This window comes from Cebus imitator, unplaced genomic scaffold, assembly GCF_001604975.1.
Source record: "Cebus imitator isolate Cc_AM_T3 unplaced genomic scaffold, Cebus_imitator-1.0 Scaffold497, whole genome shotgun sequence".
NCBI classification, from domain to species: Eukaryota; Metazoa; Chordata; class Mammalia; order Primates; family Cebidae; genus Cebus; species Cebus imitator.
Genome location: NW_016107812.1, coordinates 1,165,066 through 1,184,161, shown reverse-complemented (window position 1 = coordinate 1,184,161; position 19,096 = coordinate 1,165,066). Strand labels below are relative to the sequence as shown.

Here is a 19,096-nt window from a genome sequence, read left to right as displayed (position 1 = left end):
GAGCTCTCCATCACCCACAAGCCTGGGGAGCACCTGGGCCAGCTCTCCCTGTGTTATCCAGGCTGGTCTGAAACTCAAGTGATCTTCCTGCCTCAGCCTCCCAAAGTGCTGGGACTGCAGGTGCAGGTGTGAGCCGCTGTGCCCAGCTGCCCGGATTTTAGCCTCATGAAACCCATTTTGGACTTCTGACCACCAGAACCTTGATACTAAGCTTGTGTTTTTTAGGCTGCTGAGCTTGTGGTAATTTATGAGCGCACTGTAGGGAATGAATATGCTGGGTGACAGCACAGCTCACATTCCCATCGCCCAGAAACCAGCAGGATCACAGACTGACCACTGTTGTGCCAGAGTAAGCGATGCCCACTGCCCTGCCCATTTCAAAGGAACGACAGGGAAGAATATGAATCCCCTGCCCTGGCCCCCTGCTTAGAAATCACGCAGACTTGCCTTGTGTTTCTCTAAGAATCCTGATCCTCAGTATCCCAGGCAAGGTGAGACCTGTCATTGTCACAGCTGGTGTTCATTTTCTGCCCTGAGGAAATCAGATGAAGAGGTCACCTTGCCACACCCACTTTCCCACACACTTGGGGCTCTGGACCGTCTTTATGCACAGCTTCTCTTCTAGGCAAAGAGCAATGCTGTATGAGCCGTAGCCGGATGTTGCAGGCACTACATTTTTTAGTAAGAAACCCGTTCCTCTGTCTCGAGATCATTTTTATTCCTTGAAGTCTCTCAATTTCCATTTCATTTCAAAAAAAGAAGGGTCAAAGGATGGCGTGCTTGGAGGGAAGGAAGCCCTAGGGTGACGCGTGGCGAATTCCAGTACTCTGGAAGCCCGTGCAGTTTTAGAAGCTTTCTGATGGAGTCATTTTGTTCAAATAAAATATGATTTGATCAAGGCACTCAGACCTACATATAGGAAGAAGTGCTTTTCTTCCTTGAACTATTTCCAGCTCATTTAACCACTCACAATGCATTTTCTGATGACTGTTCAAGTGGTTGGGACTAAAAACTGGTCTCTGCCCTCCCACATGTGTGCCAGACAGCACTGGGTAAAGGAGTGTTTAGTGAACTGACTGCAGGCTGTGGTAAGCCACATACATGATGCGAAATCTTCCCCAGCAAATTCTCTTGACTTGCCGTGACTCTCTGAGGCCATGGTGGTGCAGACGGTGGCCCTGGACCTGGCTGACCCCTCTGAATCAGGACTCGTCTCTCGCTAGCTGAGGGGTCTTGCACTCCCGGTATGTGGAGCAGAGAAAACGGTGGCACCTCCCTCAGGGCTGCTGCAGGGTCGAATCATGCCAATACCTCGAAGCGCTCAGAAGAGTTCCGGCACAAAGCAACCCTCAGCGTCAGTACTGTGATCTCTGGGGTCTAATCTAGAATCTGCTCTGAGCTCCAGATCCTTAATCCTGTCATGGCAGGGGGGTGGGACTCACTGGGAAACGGCAACTTAGAGGGACAGTCAGAATTGTCACCTTCTGCACCAACTGCAGGAGCATCTGTTACTTTTGCAAACGCCCTAAACTTCCTTTGGGAACAATCCCACCATAAAGATTCTGAACTGAAAGAGCAGTTCTTTGAAAACCCAAGGGCAAGCAGGACAGGGGCAGGTATTAGTGCTGCCGCCTTCACCACCGCATCCTTCATGGCAGCTGGGAGCTGGAAACAGTCTAGCCACTGACGGACGAACGGACGTGCAAAATGCAGTCCATGCACATGGGAATGTTCAGCCTTTTCAGTTTTTAAATTAAATTTTTTTTTTTTTTTTGGGACGGAGTTTCGCTCTTGTTACCCAGGCTGGAGTGCAATGGCGCGATCTTGGCTCACCGCAACCTCCGCCTCCTGGGTTCAGGCAATTCTCCTGCCTCAGCCTCCTGAGTAGCTGGGATTACAGGCACGCGACACCATGCCCAGCTAATTTTTTGTATTTTTGGTAGAGACGGGGTTTCACCATGTTGACCAGGATGGTCTCGATCTCTTGACCTCGTGATCCGCCCGCCTCGGCCTCCCAAAGTGCTGGGATTACAGGCTTGAGCCACCACGCCCAGCCTAAATTAAAATTTTTTAGATGGAGTCTCGCTCTGTCGCCCAGGCTGGAGTGCACTGGCATGATCTCGGCTTATTGCAACTTCTGCCTCCCAGGTATAAGTGATTCCCCTGCCTCGGCCTCCTGAGTAGCTGGGATTACAGGCGCACCACTGTACCTGGCTAATTTTTTGTATTTTTAGTAGAGACAGGGTTTCACCATATTGGCCAGGCTGGTCTCGAACTCCTGACCTTGTGATTCTCTTGCCTTGGCCTCCCAAAGTGCTAGGATTATAGGTGTGAGCCACCGTGCCTGGCCCTATTTTTATTTTATTTATTTATTTATTTTGAGATGGAGTCTTGCTCTGTCGCCCAGGCTGGAGTGCAGTGGCACAATCTTGGCTCACTGCAACCTCTACCTCTGGGTTCAACCAATTCTCCTGCCTCAGCCTCCTGGGCAGCTGGGACTACAGGTGTACATCACCACGTCTGGCTAATTTTTGCATTTTTAATAGAGATGAGGATTCACTGTGTTGGCCAGGATGGTCTCAATATCTTGACCTCACCTGCCTTGGCCTCCCAAAGTGCTGGGATTATAGGCGTGAGCCACCGAGCCTGGCTTATTTTTATTTTCTTTTAAAGAATCTTAGGACAGTCAAAATTCAGCCTTTCTTTTTTGGAGATGGAGTCTAGCACTGTCATCCAGGCTGTAGTGCAGTGGTGCCATCTCGGCTCACTGCAATCTCTGCCTCCTGGGTTCAAGCGATTCTCCTGCCTCAGCCTCCTGAGTAGCTGGGACTACAGGCACGTGCCACCATGCCCAGCTAATTTTTTTGGTATTTTTAGTAGAGACGGGGTTTCACCATGTTGGCCAGGATGGTCTCAATCTCCTGACCTCGTGATCCACCCACCTCAGCCTCCCAAAGTGCTGGGATGACAGGCGTCAGCCACCACGCCCGGCCTAATTCAGCCTTTTTTTTAAAAAGAGCCCAGTGCAGCTGCTCCCACGTGTAATCCCAGCAGTTCAAATACCAGCCTGGGCAACACAGAAAGACCCCATCTCTATAAAAAATAAAACAATTGGCTGGGTGTAAGTGGGTGTGGTGGTAGGCACTTATCATCCTAGCTACTTGGGAGGCTGTGGCAGGAAGGTGGCCCAGGAGTTTGTGTGTGTGTATGTGTATTCGAAGAGATGTGTTTTTTCTTTTTTTTTTTCTTGTAGAAATGAGGTCTCACTGTGTTGCCCAGGCTGGTCTCAAATTCCTGGCCTCAAGCAATCCTCCTGCCTTGGCTTTCTAAAGTACTAGGATTACAGGCATGAGCCACCATGACCAGCTACACGGTAAATTGGGTGTTTATGTACTTTACCACATAACAAAAAAAAAATTTTTTTTTTTTTAAGATGGGGTTTCACCATGATGGCCAGGCTTGTCTTGAACTCCTGACCTCAGGTGATCCACCCACCTCGGCCTCCCAAAGTGCTAGGATTACAGGCGTGAGCCACCGTGCCCGGCCTACAAAAAAAATTTTTTTAAAACATATGGCTATGCATTTCTTTCAAAGCAACAGCAACTGTTCTGAGAGATTAAAGTCACTATTAAAGAACCTACATAATTTTGCATTTATTGTGACCCTAATTTGGTCCACAGTAACAACTGAAATTGCCTCTAATAAATATTAAGTTTCTAGGGCAGCACCAGCTGACATCAGCTACTGCCTTTTTAAAACACAAGATTCTGACAATAAGGGATTTCTATTTCTCCATCCATCATTTTAGGGCATCTTGAGTCACCTGACTTAGTCAATGAAGTCCTGACTGGGTTGGTTCTGCTCTCTCACTGGGTGGGTGAGACCCCCTAGACCCATGTCCACAGTGCACCTGATGTTTTCCCGGTGGTCTTCACTTCCCCAGGGAGGCCAGGTAGGCATACCAGAACAGAGCCATCAGGCTGGCGAAGAGCACCCGGAACTGCCAAAGAGAAGAGTCAGACGCCACAGTCAGTGGCAGGCCATGGCCACAGCTGCCCAGCCTCAGTCGCCCAGAACCCAGTACTTTCATTCACCCGTTTGTTGGCGGGTAGGGCCATCCACCATCCACTACTGCATTTACTGAGCCTTGGGTTTGTGCCACACACGGTGCTGGGCCCCAGCAGAGAGGGTGGAGAAGAAAAATGGTTCTACGGGCTACAGCAACCCAGGAACACAAGGCCAAGTCTCTCGCCTTTTTCCCCCTTCACTGCACACCTGAGCTCCCGGTTCAGCCTCCCTCGCTCTAGGACCAGCCATCCTTCAGGTGGCTGCACCCTCCCCAGGGGACCCAGCTGATGAACAGGGGAGGGGCCCCTGATCTTTCCTCCACTCTAACCTGTCACTGTCTCACTGCCCTGCTTCGGGGACTCAGCAGCTTCACCCTCCTCAGGAATCCTCTGGCCGGGTGCTGAGTCTCTCCCTGGCATGTGGTGCCATCAAAGTGGCAGCGCTGTCTGTTCATCACTGTGTCCTAGAGCCTGGCAGCACGGCACAGTCACTGCTCAGTCAATGCCACTGCCACTTCCGCGCTCATCTGCAGCCACTCCCTAGCCACAGCCGCCCTGTCCTCTGCCCCCACGCCGCTCAGAGGCCTGGCTTCCCTGCTCTGCCTCTTCCATCCCAGATCCTTCCATGTGCCCGGCCAGTCTGTCTGCCCACTGTCCCTACTTCCTTCTCTGTACTTCTGAGAACTGGTGGCCCATGGCTGTAGCTTCCTTAGCCTCCTGTTCTGTAGTCACTGTCCCTGGAAAACCCTTTATCCTTCCTGCCTTCTCACCTCCCCAGGTGCTGACCACAGCTGGACAAGCCCCGCGCCCTCTGCCTAGAAGTCTTGTCTCTCCAGTCAGTGTGCTCTCCCTTCCTCCACATGGCCAAACTTGCCCCTTCTGTACCCCCTCAACATGCCCACCTGGCCTTCTCTCCCCTCAGTGCCTAGCAGAGAGGGGTGGAGCGGCCTCTCAAAATGCCCACTGGCCTCCTCTCCCCTCAGTCCCAGCCCCTGGGTCCCCTGAGGAGAGGCAGGTAGGGGCTTGAGGCAGGAAGTCCCACTCCCCTCTCCACTCAGTTGTCACCTTCTCTCTTCCCTCTCATCACGGAGGGCGGGGCCTCTATCCCAAACGCCGCTGTGTGTGCTGGGAGCTCCCATCCACCTGCCTCCTGAGGGGACCCTGCAGAGCTTTCTGGACACACATGTGCCCATCCCACAAGCAGCCTCATGTCTGTGCCCACCACGGCTGCACGTCGAGTGTCAGAACCCCCTCTGCCACCCAGTCTTCTTCCATTGCTTCTCCCCACCTCCTCTCAAACTGTTAAAAATTTATTTATTTTTACTTTATTTTTGAGACAGAGTCTCACTCTGCCACCAGGCTGGAGTGCAGTGGTGCAATCTTGGCTCACTGCAATCTCCACCTCTCTGGTTCAAGCAATTCTCCTGCCCCAGCCTCTCGAGTAGCTGGGATTATAGGCGACTATCACCACATCCAGCAGATTTTTGTATTTTTAGTAGAGATGACGTTTCACCATTTTGGTCAGGCTGCTCTTGAACTCCTGACCTTGTGATCCACCTGCCTCAGCATCCCAAAGTGCTGGATTACAGGCGTGAGCCACTGCACCTGGCCTAAAATTTATTTTCATAAAATAGAGATGGGAACGACCAGGTGCAGTGGCTCACGCCTGTAATGTCACCACTTTGGGAGGCAGATCACGAGGTCAGGAGTTCGACACCATCCTGACCAAAATGGCGAAACCCCATCTTTACTAAAAATACAAAAAATTAGCTGGGCGTGGTGATAGCCACCTGTAAGCCCAGCTACTTGGGAGGCTGAGGCAGGAGAATCGCTTGAACTGGGGAGGTGGAGGTTGCCATGAGCCAAGATCACACCATTGCGGTCCAGCACAGGCAACAGTGAGACTCTGTCTCAAAAAAGAGATGGGGCCTCGTGACGTTGCCCAGGCTGGTCTCAACTTCCTGGTTTTGGGTGATCCTTTTGCCTTGGCCTCTCAAAGTTCTGGGATTACTGGCATGAGCCACCACACCTGGCCCTCACAAACTTTGAGAGTATGTTCTAGACTTGTGATTTTTAAAATAATTCTCACCCACTCTTCAAAGCAATCTGGCTTCAGCCCCATGGAGGTGAAATTGCTCTGGGAAGGGCCACCGTTAAAGCCAAAGGAAATTTTGTTTTTATTTTGCTTTAACTCCTAAGGGTGAGCAGCCATTTGGTCCTGTCAGTGTGCACCCTGGTTGCCTGCTGCTTCCTGGTGTGTGCGTGTGTGTGTGGTGTGTGTACAGTGTGTTTGGTGTGTGTGTGTGGTGTGTGCAGTGTCTCTGGTGTGTGTGTGGCATGTGCAGTGTTTTGGGGTGTGTGTGGTATGTGAAGTGTGGGGTGTGTGCAGTGTGTTTGATGTCTGTGTGTGGTGTGTGCAGTGTGTGGTGTATGTGTGGTGTGTGCAGTGTTTGGTCTGTGTGGTATGTGAAGTGTGGGGTGTGTGCAGTGTGTCTGATGTCTGTGTGTGGTGTGTGCAGTGTGTGGTGTATGTGTGGTGTGTGCAGTGTTTGGTCTGTGTGGTATGTGAAGTGTGGGGTGTGTAGTGTTTGATGTCTGTGTGGTGTGTGCAGTGTGTGGTGTGTGCAGTGTTTGGTCTGTGTGGTATGTGAAGTGTGGGGTGTGCAGTGTGTTTGATGTGTGTGTGGGGTGTGTGCAGTGTGTCTGATGTCTGTGTGTGGTGTGTGCAGTGTGTCATGTGTGTGTGGTGTGCAGTGTTTTGGGGTGTGTGCAGTATGGGGTGTGTTTGGTGTGTGTGGTATGTGCAGTGTATGTGGTGTATGCAGTGTGGGGTGTGCGTGTGGTGTGTGCAGTGTGTTTGGTGTGTGCGTGTGGTGTGTGCAGTGTATTTGGTGTGTGCGTGTGGTGTGTGCAGTGTGTTTGGTGTGTGCATATGGTGTGTACAGTGTTTGGTGTGCGTGTGGTGTATGCAGTGTGTTTCATGTGTGTGGTGTGTACAGTGTTTGGTGTGTACAGTGTTTGGTGTATGTGGTGTGTACAGTGTGTGGGGTGTGTGGGGTGTGCAGTGTATCTGGTGTATGCAGTGTGTTTGGGGTGTGCGTGTGGTGTGTGCAGTGTGTTTGGGGTGTGCGTGTGGTGTGTGCAGTGTGTTTCGTGTGTGTGGTGTGTACAGTGTGTTTGGTGTGTGTGTGGTGTATGCAGTGTTTTGTGTGGTGTGTACAGTGTGTTTGGTGTATGTGGTGTGTGCACTGTTAGGTGTGTGTGCGTGCAATGTACAGTGTGTTTGGTGTGTGTGTGGTGTGTGCAGTGTGTTTGGTGTGTGTGTGGTGTGTATGGCGTGTTTGGGAGGTGTGTGGTGTGTGCAGTGTTTGGTGTGTGGTTTGTGCAGTGTGTGTGCAATATACAGTGTGGTGTGTGCAGTATGTTTGGTGTGTGCAGTGTGTTTAGTGTGTGGTGTGAGCAATGTATTTGATGTGTGGTGTGTACAGTGTGTTTGGTGTGTGCAGTGTGGTGTGTGTGCAATGTACAGTGTGGTGTGTGTGTGGTGTGTGCAGTGTGTTCAGTGTGTGTGGGTGCAATGTATGGTGTTTGGTGTGTACAGTGTGTTTGGTGTGTGTGTGCGTGCAATGTCTCTGGTGTGTGTGTGTGCAATGTACAGTGTGTTTGGTGTGTGTGTGGTGTGCAGTGTGTTTTGTGTGTGTGGTGCGTGCAGTGTTTTGTGTGTGGTGTTTTTGGTGTGTGCAGCATTTTATGTGTGGTGTGTTTGTGCAGTGTGTTTGCTATGTGCAGTGTGTGTGTGTGGTGTACAGTGTGCACACACTGGGCCGCCTCCCTTGTGGGTCACCCTGGTTCTCTCCTCCCTCCTGGGCAGGGCTGAGAGCCGGTGCTCAGGCAGAAAGGCTCTCAGTAGCTGAGGTGCTGCCCCTGCAGGCCTGTCCAGGTTCTCCCTAGTGGCAGCTTGGGCTGGCACGGCACCCACCTTTCCCAGAAGGGCCACCTGCCCTGTGCCTGGACTGTTCACACCAACCCCGTAGGCTCCACACAGCTGCTCTCCTTCTGGGGGTCTGAAGCTTTGGTGCAGCAGGCAGAGATGCTCACCTACCAGCACCAGTAAAACCCTGATGGGTTGCATGCCTTATAGGGGAGGGAAGCATGTGGCCCCTGCAGGCTCTGTGAGGCCTCCTCCTGCAGCACCTGGGGATGTCCTGCCACGCTGCAGGGGGCGCTGAGCCCCATCCTCTCAGCATGGGAGTGGTCCTGGGGACCCCGGTTGTGCATAAAGACAGCTGATCCCAGTGGCAAAGCCTGAGGCTCTGGCCTTCGCTCCACCAGCTCAGAGCCAAGCCCCATTTCAACACCTTTGACTCAGCCCCCACAGCAGCTCCTTCATGCACAGGAGAGCAGAAAGACTCAGTTTCCCCAGAAGGCCTTCACTCCGCACCTGGACAGGCTCATCCCTCAGCCAGGTGTGGTTGCTATGGCTGCTGTGAGGCAGCCCTTCCAGTTCAGCGGTAGGACCCATGACTACGCAGCGCCTGCCTTCAGCCTCAGCTGTAATTCATGAGCCCAGGGACCAGGAATGTTTTGTTTATTTTTTTGAGACAGGTTCTTACTCTATTGTCCAGACTGGAGTGCAGTGGTGCAATCTCAGCTCATTGCAACCTTCATCTCCTGTGTTCGAGTGATTCTTGTGCCTCAGCCACCTGAGTAGCTGGGACTACAGGTGTATGCCCACCCAGTTAATTTATATATATATATATTTTTTTGAGACGGAGTTTCGCTCTTGTTACCCATGCTGGAGTGCTATGGCGCGATCTCGGCTCACTGCAATCTCCGCCTCCTGGGTTCAAGCAATTCTCCTGCCTCAGTCTCCCGAGCAGCTGGGACTACAGGCGTGCGCCACCATGCCCAGCTAATTTTTGTATTTTTAATAGAGATGGGGTTTCACCATGTTGACCAGGATGATCTCGATCTCTTGACCTAGTGATCCACCCGCCTCGGCCTCCCAAAGTGGTGGGATTACAGGCATGAGCCACCACGCCCAGCCCCTGTATTTTTTTTTTCCTGAGACAGAGTCTTGCTCTGTCGCCCAGGCTGGAGTGTAGTGGCTCAGTCTCGGCTCTCTGTAACCTCCACCTCCCGGGTTCAAGTGATTCTCCTGCCTCAGCCCCCCAGGTAGCTGGAATTAGAGGCACCCACCGCCACACCCAGCTAATTTTCTGTATTTTTAGTAGAGATGGGGTTTCACTGTGTTAGCCAGGATGGTCTCGATCTCTTGACCTCATGATCTGCCCACCTTGGCCTCTCATAGTGATGGGATTACAGGTGTGAACCACTGCACGCGGCCCTTTTATTCCTCTCTAAGTGTAACTAGAGTTTATTTGGGTCAAGTTTGAGGACTGCAACCCAGGAGCATAGATTCACGCTGCCTGATTGTACACTCCTGGGACTGGGAATGTTTCAAAGGCTAGAAAACCAAGGGCAGCCCTGGCATGGGGGCTTTTAATGAGAATTTGCTGAATGAATGGAGGAGGCAAAGACGACCATTTGGGACAACCTTGTGTGTTGCTTCCTGAATCCAGAACTATCAATGTTTCAGAATCATGGGCAAAGCCCAAGGGCATTTGAGGAGTATAGACACAGGTGAAACCAAGTCTGGAGGAAAACTACAGAAGAAAAGAAAGAAAGGGAGGGAGGGAAGGAGAGAGAAAGAGAGAGAAAGAAAGAAAAAGGAAAGAGGGAAGGGAAGGGGAAGGGAGGGAGGGAAGGGGGAAGAAGGAGGGAGGGAGGAAGGAAGGAGGGAGGGAGGAAGGGAGGAAGGAAGGAGGGAGGGAGGGCTGACAAAGTAATGTTTGGCGGGGGCTAAGCCCTGTGGCCCTCACCTGCAGAGGGACGTAGTTGACGTTGATGAACTGCACCGGCGTCCACACCCTCCAGTTCATCTTCAGGGCTGGCCAGAAGCCCCCCCTCATCTTGGTGGCGAAGGCTGAGGCGTCTTTTCCCTGCAAAGGAGGAAAGGTAGGTGGTGAAGAATCTCACTGCCCATCGGAACTGAATTCCAGGCACTGAAACTCTAACACAATGATATTTAAATTGCTATTTGACTTTGTTCTGTTTATATGCAGACAGCACACGCATGTACTCAGCATTGCAGCTCTCAGGAGCCAACCAGCGAGATGGAAGATAATCCGTGAGATGCCAGGCAGCAGCCTGCTCACGCTGGCAGTGACGTACCAGCCCATTATTCCTTGCAGATGACCAGAGGAGGTGATTCCCAAGGCTGGCTGGCCCTAGGCACCAGAACTGCTACTCAGAGCTACGCTGTTGGTTCTTCCCAAATAACTGCCAAAGTTGATGTCTTTCTGATCAAAACTTGTTAGGAGTTATAAAAAAAAAAGAACCCCAGTAAGTTGATTCTAAATGTGAGCTGGTGCATTCAAGACCTGAAACCATAAAGATCCTAGGAGCAACTCCTCTAGACGTCAGCCAAGAAAAAGAATTTGTGACCAAGTCCTCAAAAGCAAGTGCAGCGAAACCAAAAATAGACAAACAGGACTCATTAAACAAAGAAGCTTCTGCACAGCAAAAGAAGCAATCAGCAATCTACAGCATGGGAAAAAACACATGCAAATTATGCACCCTGCAAAGGTCTGTTATCCAGAATCTACAGGGAACTCAAAACAACTCAACAAGAAAGAAATGAATAAACCACATTTCAAAAGTGGGCAAAGGATATGAACATTTTTTTTTTTGAGACAGAGTCTTTTCCCGTCACCCAGGCTGGAGTGCAGTGGCACAATCTCAGCTCACTGCAACCACTGCCTCCCGGGTTCAAGCGATTCTCCTGCCTCAGCCTCCCGAGTAGCTGGGATTACAGGGGCGTGCCGCCATGCCCGGCTAATTTTTTGTATCTTTAGAAGAGACAGGGTTTCACCATGTTGGTTAGGCTGGTCTTGAACTCCTGACCTCATGATCCACTTCTTTCGGCCTCTGAAAGTGCTGGGATTACAGATGTGAGTCACTGCGCCTGGCCCAAACATTTTTCAAAAGAAGAAAAACAAGTGGCCAAGAAACATATTAAAAATGTTCAACATCACTAATCATCAGAGAAATGCAAATTAAAACTGCAGAATATACCACTTCACACCAGTCAGAATGGCCATTATTAAAAAGTCAAGTGGCTGGGCGCCGTGGCTCACACCTGTAATCTCAGCACTTTGGCAGGCCGAGGAGGGTGGATCATGAGGTCAGCAGTTCAAGACCAGACTGGCCAACATGTTGAAACCCCATCTCTACTAAAAAATACAAAAATTAGCCAGGCGTGGTAGCGCGTGCCTGTAGTCCCAGCTACTCAGGAAGCTGGGGCAGGAGAATCGTTGAACCTGGTGGGTAGAGGTTGCAGTAAGCTGAGATTATGCCGCTGCACTCCAGCCTGGGCGAAAGAGTAAGACTCTGTCTCAAAAAAAAAAAAAAAAAAAAAAAAAACCTAGTAGATTGAACCGGAGGCCATTATCCCAAGTGAAACAGCTCACAAACGGAAAGTCAAAGGTTGCATGTTCTCACTGTTTTTTCCCACTGTTACCCAGGCTGGAGTGCAGTGGCATGATCTCAACTCACTCAGCCTCAGCCTCCTGGGATCAGGCCTCAGTCTCAGCTTCCTGAGAAGCTGGGACTATAGGCATGTACCACTGCGTCCCTTTGATTTTTAATTTATTTATAGGGATGGGGTCTCACTATGTTGCCCAGGCTGGTCTCAACAGCTCAACATCCTGGGATCAAGTGACCTTGCCTCAGCTGACGTTCTCACTGTCAAGTGGGAGTTAAACAGAGTACACATGGACCAACAGAGGAAAATAACAGATACCAGAGACTCCAAAAGGTGGTGGTGGGGGAAGGAGGGTTGAAATCACCATTGGGTACTACTTAGGTGATGGGAACTAAAAGCTCAGATTTCACCACAACGCAGTTACGTAAGAAATCTGCACTCATGGCCAGGCATGGTGGCTCACATCTGTAATCCCAGCATTTTGCTGAGGCGGTCGATCACTAGGTCAGGAGTTCAAGACCAGCCTGGCCAACATGGTGAAACCCCGTCTCTACTAAAGATACAAAAAATTAGTCAGGTGTGGTTGTGTGCCTCTGTAATCCCAGCTACTCGGGAGGCTGAGGCAGGAGAATCACTTGAGCCCGGGAGGTGGAGACTGCAGTGAGCTGAGATTGCGCCGCTGCACTCCAGCCTGATGACAGAGTGAGACTCTGGCTCAAGAAAAAAAGAAAGAAAAAAAGAAATCTGCACCTGTACTCTCTAAATATATACAAACTAAAAAAACAATTTTAAAGAAATAGCTTTTTTCTTGTTTAAAGTAAGGGGAGAGCTGGGTGTGGTGGCTCATGCCTGTAATCCTCACACCTGTAATGCGGAAGTAGGCATATTACCGGAGGCCAGGAGTTCAAGACCAGTCTGGCCAACACAGAGGAACCCCATCTCTGTTAAAAATTTAAAAAAAAAAAATTTTTTAATAAAAAAATAAAAAATAAAAAAATTAGCCAGGTGTGGTGGCAGGTGTCTATAGTCCCAGCTACTCAGGAGGCTGAGGCACAAAAATCACTTGAGGGCCGGGAATGGTCGCTCACACCTGTAACCCCAACACTTTGGGAGGTTGAGGCGGGCGGATCACCTGAGGCTGGGAGTTTGAGACCAGCCTGATCAACATGGACAAACTTCATCTCTACTAAAAAGACAACACTAGCCAGGTGTGATGGTGTATGCCTGTTATCTCCCGAGGCGGGAGAGTCACTTGAACCCAGGAGGCGGAGGTGTGGTGAGCCGATATCATGGCATTGCACTCCAGCCTGGGCGACGAGAGCGAAACTCCATCTCAAAAAAAAAAAAAAAAAAAGCCAGCAAAAGAAAAAAGAACAAAAACTGGATAAAAAAAAAAAAAAAAAAAAAAAAAAAAAAAAAGAAGCCAGCAAAAGAACAGAGTCCAGATACTGGCTGTACAAATGGAAATGAGAATATTTCAAAATACTGAGGATTGTCCCATAAATGGCAATGAGAAAATCTGCTACGTAAGTGGAAAAATCAAGGCAGAAGTCTATCTCCTACTGTAAACACAAATAAAATCATAAGGATACTGGAGAAAAGTACGGGAGAATATTTCTGTTATCTTCCTGTAAGGAAAGGCATGCCATATTTGAATATATGAACCTTTAGAACTTCTGTATGAAGTGATCGGTTAAAACAAATTACTTTCAGGACAGAGGTGACATGTTTCAGACACACAGCACAACCCAGCTGGTGCTCCTAGAGACAGTGAAGATTTGAAGGTGCTCATGAATGGGGAAGGCAGGACAGTCAGAACAGACATGCCTGCTGAGTACAGGTGAACACGCCTCCCGTGCAGTGGATTCTGACTGGGATTATGCCAGTAGGTTAACCTCCAGGCCCAGAACTCCCACAGGCTTCTGTGTTATCCTTAGGGGTCTTCAACTTCTTGTGCCACAGATCTCCTTGATAGTTTAATGAAGGCTGTGGCCCCCACTCTCAAAATCATGTCTTATAATATATAAAATAAAATACACAGGACTACAAAGGAACCAGTAATACTGACGTACAGTTATCAAAGTATTCAGAAAAAATTTTGACACACTAATGTGTTTATTTCTATTTTTTAATTTTGTTTTTTGAACCAGGATCTTGCTCTGTTGCCCAGGCTGGATTGCAGTGGTGCGATCTTAGCTCACTGTAGCCTCTAATTCTTGGGCTCAAGAGATCATCTCACCTCAGCTTCCTGAATAGCTGGAGCTACAGGTGCACACCCTCACACTCGCTCATTTTTTATTTTTGGAAAGATGGGTTTTCGCCATGTTGCCCAGGCTGGTCTCGAACTCCTGGCCTCAAGCTATTCACTGGCCTTGGCGTCCCAAAGTGCTGGGATTACAGGTGTGCACCACCACACCTGGCCCTGTTCCTTCCCTCCTTCCCTCCCTCCCTCCCTCCTTGCCTCCTTCTCTCCTTCCTTTCCTCCCTCCCTCCCTCTCTCCTTCCTTCCCTTCCATCCCTTCTTTCTTTTGAGACAGTCTTGCTCTGTCGCCCAGGTTGGAGTGCAATGGCACAATCTTGGCTCACTGCAACCTCCGCCTCCTGGGTTAAAGTGATTCTCCTGCCTCAGCCTCCCTAGTAGCTGGGATTACAGGTGTGCGCCACCATGCCCAGTTAATCATTGTATTTTTTTTTAAACATTTTTTTAAAATTGCACTTTAGGTTTTGGTGGACATGTGAAGAACATGCAACATTGTTGCATAGGTACACACATGGCAGCGTGATTTGCTGCCTTCCTCCCCTTCACCTATATCTGGCATTTCTCCCCATGCTATCCCCAACTCCTCACCCCCCGCTGTCCCTCCCATTTCCCCCCCAACAGACTCCAGTGTGTAGTGCTCCCCTCTCTGTGTCCACGTGTTCTCATTGTTCAACACCCACCTACAAGTGAGAATATGCAGCGTTTGATTTTCTGCTCTTTTGTCAGTTTGCTGAGAATGATGGTTTCCAGGTTCATCCATGTCCCTACAAAGGACACAAACTCATCATTTTTGATGGCTGCGTAATATTCCATGGTGTATATGTGCCACATTTTCCCTGTCCAGTCTATCATCGATGGGCATTTGGGTTGGTTTAATCTTTGTATTTTTTTAGTAGAGACAGGATTTCACCATGTTGGCCAGGCTACTCTTGAACTCTTCACCTCATGATCCACCCACCTCGGCCTCCCAAAGTGTTGGGATTACAGGTGTGAGCCACAGAGTCCAGCCCATTTCTTTCTTTACACAGTGACAAGCCCTCTAATGGAAAGTCCAAGTAGTAAAGAGCATAAGTGACATTTTGAGGTATCTGTAACAACTAATATGTGATTTAGCTGGGTGTGGTGGCACACACATATAGTCCCAGCTACTTGGGAGGCTGAGGCAAGAGGATCACTTGAACCCAGGAGTCTGAGTCTGCGATGAGTTATGACTGTGCTACTACACTGCAGCCTGGGTGACAGACTGAAGCCCTGTCTTTAAATAAATAAATAAATAAATAAAGTGACTCTGCTGGGTACAAACAGGTCCTGCCAATACTAGACGTTCACTTTCTATCTTCATAAAGAAAAATGCAAAATTTCAATGTGAGTGTGGTGAAAAGTTTGCAGACCCTCTGAATTCTGCCCAGGAATGTCGGGTGAAGAATCCCTGTGCTAAATGAAGAGATGCAGTAAGTGCTATGGCAGACACCCACCTCCAGAAAGTTCATGATGAGGAAGAACAACATGAGGAAGGCTGGTGTGAAGATGAGGCGGTCCAGGAGGAGCTTCTTGAGCCCTGCCAGGGGGACCTCGGGAGGAATCCAGTGTTCCATGAAGAGGTAGAAGAAGTGACTCAGTGGCCCTGTGAAGAAGAACCTGAGGCCCCCACAGGGTATGAACCAAGAGCCCGACGGGGTGTGGTGTGAACCAGGGGCCCCACAGGGTGTGGTGTGAACCAGGGGCCCCACAGGGTGTGAACCAAGAGCCCGACGGGGTGTGGTGTGAACCAGGGGCCCCGCAGGGTGTGGTGTGAACCAAGAGCCCCACGGGGTGTGGTGTGAACCAAGAGCCCCACGGGGTGTGGTGTGAGCCAGGGGCCCCACAGAGTGTGAACCAAGAGCCCCACAGGGTGTGGTGTGAACCAGGAGCCCCATGGGGTGTGAACCAGGCTGTGATTCTCTGGATGTGCCCTTCTCTGGTCCAGCTTCACCCACAAATCCCAGGTCCTAAATCCTGACTCCCTGATGTCCCTCAGTCCTGGCCACACAGGTCTCTATAGACAAGTCAGCTTCAGGGGTGCTCTGCTGCCCTAACAGCCCAGAGCTGCTCCCACTGTGGGCCCTCTGCTCCCATCGCTTCCCCTCCTTGCCTGGTGGCTCACTCCTCCCTCATGCTGTCAGCTTCCAGGTCATCCCAGCACATGTGCACACCTGTGCTAGCAGTCTTTACTCCAGGCCCTGACTCACTGCCTGCCCAGCACCGTCCTAATTTCAGCTGTTAGGTCAGTCTGTGCCTCTCTTCACCCCGAGAAGGCAGGCTCCATCTTCTGTCCACTGCAATGCCCAGAACAGGGCCTGGCTTTCAGAAGGCCCTCTAAAATTAACTATTGGACATGTCCCTGTTTGTAGAGCCTGTCATCAAACTCTCTAGACTAACTGGCAAGGGTAGGAGCTGGGGCTACACTTCGGCTTGCCTGCATTGCTGGTAGTCATTCCCATGTGCTTGGGAGAGAATGGAACCCAGCTGCTACATCTGCTGGGACTGTAGCTCCAAAAAATTCAGCAACAAAAAGAGGGATCTTTCAACTTGTGACATTGACAGTCTTTAAACAAGTGGTCCTCAGTGTGTTTTTCCCACCTAGTCATAGGGTGCTGTGTGGATTCTCATTGGGGAAGGGAAAACTGTGCTTAGATGAGGCCTGCTAGGTGATCTTGTTACCCGCCCCTCTCGGGGGGATTACTGCTCTAAATACATTATGGAAAAATCCATGATGATTCAAGTTATCAAGCTTGCAAGCATAAAAATGATCCTCATGAAGTCTGAATAAAAAAAAATCAAGCCGGGTGCGGTGGCTCACACCTGTAATCCTAGCATTTTAGGAGGCCGAGGCAAGCGGATCATGAGGTCTGGAGTTCAAGACCAGCCTAGCCAACATGGTGAAAACCTGAATCTACTAAAAATATAACAGCCAGATGCGGTGGTGTGTGCCTGTAGTCCCAGCTACTAGGGAGGCTGAGGCTGAGAAGGCAGAGGTTGCAGTGAGTCGAGATCACACCACTGCACTCCAACCTGGGCAATAGAAACTCTGTCTCAAGAAAAAAAAAAATCACTCTAGTTGCAAAATACTTCAAATAATCCATCTATAACACTATTGTTGGCCAAGATCTCAGGGTGGATTAAAGTAAAACTCTTGAATCACTGTGCTTTTGCAATTCAGACAGTGGTTCAGAAACTGGACATTTTTCAGGATACCTAAGCGTTTCTTTTCTGGATATTTACACTATGAAAATAACAACAGAAACTAACTGGTCACATTGAGTCAGTTTTCCTCTTCCATGAGCCTGGTCTAGGATGCTTCCAGGGTTTTTGAATCCCGAAGTCTGACTTTAGGTTTGGATGAGTTACTTGCCCTCAGGTCTGCCTTTCAGCCCAATTAAGACGACCACCCCCATCCATGGAATTAAAAAGAAACATGATAAAACCACATATGGGAGGCTGAGGTGGGTGGATCACTTGAGGTCTGTAGTTCGAGACCAGCCTGGCCAACATGGTATAACCCCATTTCTACAAAAATCCAAAAATTAGCTGGGTCTGGTGGCATGTGCCTGTAATCCCAGCTATTAAGGAGGCTGAGGCAGGAGAATCACTTGAACCCGAGAGGCAGAGGTTGCCGTGAGCCTGAGTGATACAGTGAGACTCTGTCTCCAGAACAACAAGAAGAAAACCACATGTGTATATATACAAACTATATGAACCATTTGAATTTTTCCCCACGATAATTATTGCAATGTTTAAAAAAGTTGTATTTCCAAATCAGAGCAGTGCAACCACTTGGTCTTGGTGCCCAGCTTGGCTGCACTCAGCGGCTACAGGATACACCGACCCTTGTATAGCACTCACCCATAAACAGCGTATCTCAGAGGCCCACTGACATCTAGACTTCGAGAGTTTTCTTTTTTCCGCTTCTTCTCAATCATCTGGGCTAGAAAGTTCCCAAGTGCTGACAAAATGCCACTGTGAAGAGGGAGGTCATCAGAAAACAGGAGTGACCAGCAGGAGGGTGTCCCTTTCCCACAGGTGAATGAGCAGGGCCACTCTGAGGCCATGCAGCAGATGGGCGGGCAGGAATCCTTGTTAAAGTGGCTGCAATGTATAGTTCCTGCATCAAAAGGTGGAGACGGTGGACTTACACACACACAGGCAAGGACAAGCGGTTGGTGGGCTGTATCAGTGTCAACCTGGCTGTGACGCTGTACTGCAGTTTTGCAGTTTGGGAGTAGGAAAGCTGTGTGGTTAGGGCAGGGCAACGGGACAGCCCTATCGTGACACTGTTCTGTATTTTGACTCTCGTAGTCATCACATGAGCCTACAGATGTGATAAAACTGCACAGAACAGACACAACTAGAAGAACGGAGAAATCCGCATACGACCTGTGGACCAATGCGCTGGCTGTGATGTTGCACTAGTTTCACAAAATGTGACTCACAGGAGAACCTGGGAAGGTGTACAAGGGATCTCTCCACATTAGTCTTGTAACTGCCAGTGAATCTACAATTACCACAATAAAAATGTCCACGAAAAGGTGGCACAGGCCCAGTGGCTCCCTCCAGGGCTTGGTTCGTATTTGCCTTCTGAGACGCTCTCTGGACGTTCAAGCCCAAAATTCCTGGCACAGACCTAGACACGTGGATCCCCGGCGATTCCCTTCTCATCTCCCGCCCCTTGCTCAGGGTTCACGTTCCCACACACAGTCTCCCTGCGTCGGGACTGGGGTCCAGTCTACGCCCCTCTCGGTCTTTCCCCGCCTTCCCTTCAACACCTGGCAGAACCTTTGCCCAGCTGTTCCCGGTGCTAGGGGAGTGTGCTCGGCGTCTTCACACAGCCTGTTCATCGTCACCTTCTCAAAAGACACCTTCCCCGGCCGCCCTGCACACCCGCGCCCCTGGCCGCGTCCACACCAGCGCCCCGCACACCCGCGCTCCTGGCCGTGTCTCCACCCGCGCCCCGCACACCCGCGCCCCTGGCCGCGTCTCCACCCGTGCGCCGCACACCCGCGCCCCTGGCCGCGTCTCCACCCGCGTCCCGCACACCCGCGCCCCTGGCCGCGTCTCCACTCGCGCCCCGCACACCCGCGCCCCTGGCCGTGTCTCCACCCGCGCCCCGCACACCCGTGCCCCGCACACCCGTGCCCCGCACACCCATGCCCCGCACACCCGCGCCCCTGGCCGCGTCTCCACCCG

The 19,096-nt window shown here is 50.4% G+C and overlaps 1 protein-coding gene across 2 annotated transcripts in view; it reads right to left on the bottom strand.

Moving 5' to 3' along the window:
* Positions 1 to 448: 448 nt before the first annotated feature.
* The window catches only part of PXMP2 (peroxisomal membrane protein 2), a 20,700-nt gene continuing 2,052 nt past the window's right edge, over positions 449 to 19,096 (bottom strand). The window contains exons 2-5 of one of the 2 annotated variants that reach the window (XM_017513632.2): positions 17,756 to 17,869; positions 15,349 to 15,511; positions 9,950 to 10,069; positions 449 to 532 (exon numbers count right to left, since the gene is read on the bottom strand). In XM_017513632.2, coding sequence (XP_017369121.1) covers positions 521 to 532; positions 9,950 to 10,069; positions 15,349 to 15,511; positions 17,756 to 17,869 — 409 coding nt within the window. In that variant the 3' untranslated portion in view covers positions 449 to 520. Of the gene's footprint in view, positions 533 to 3,622; positions 4,001 to 9,949; positions 10,070 to 15,348; positions 15,512 to 17,755; positions 17,870 to 19,096 lie in introns of those variants that run through there. The other variant, XM_017513631.2, reaches the window with a different exon arrangement.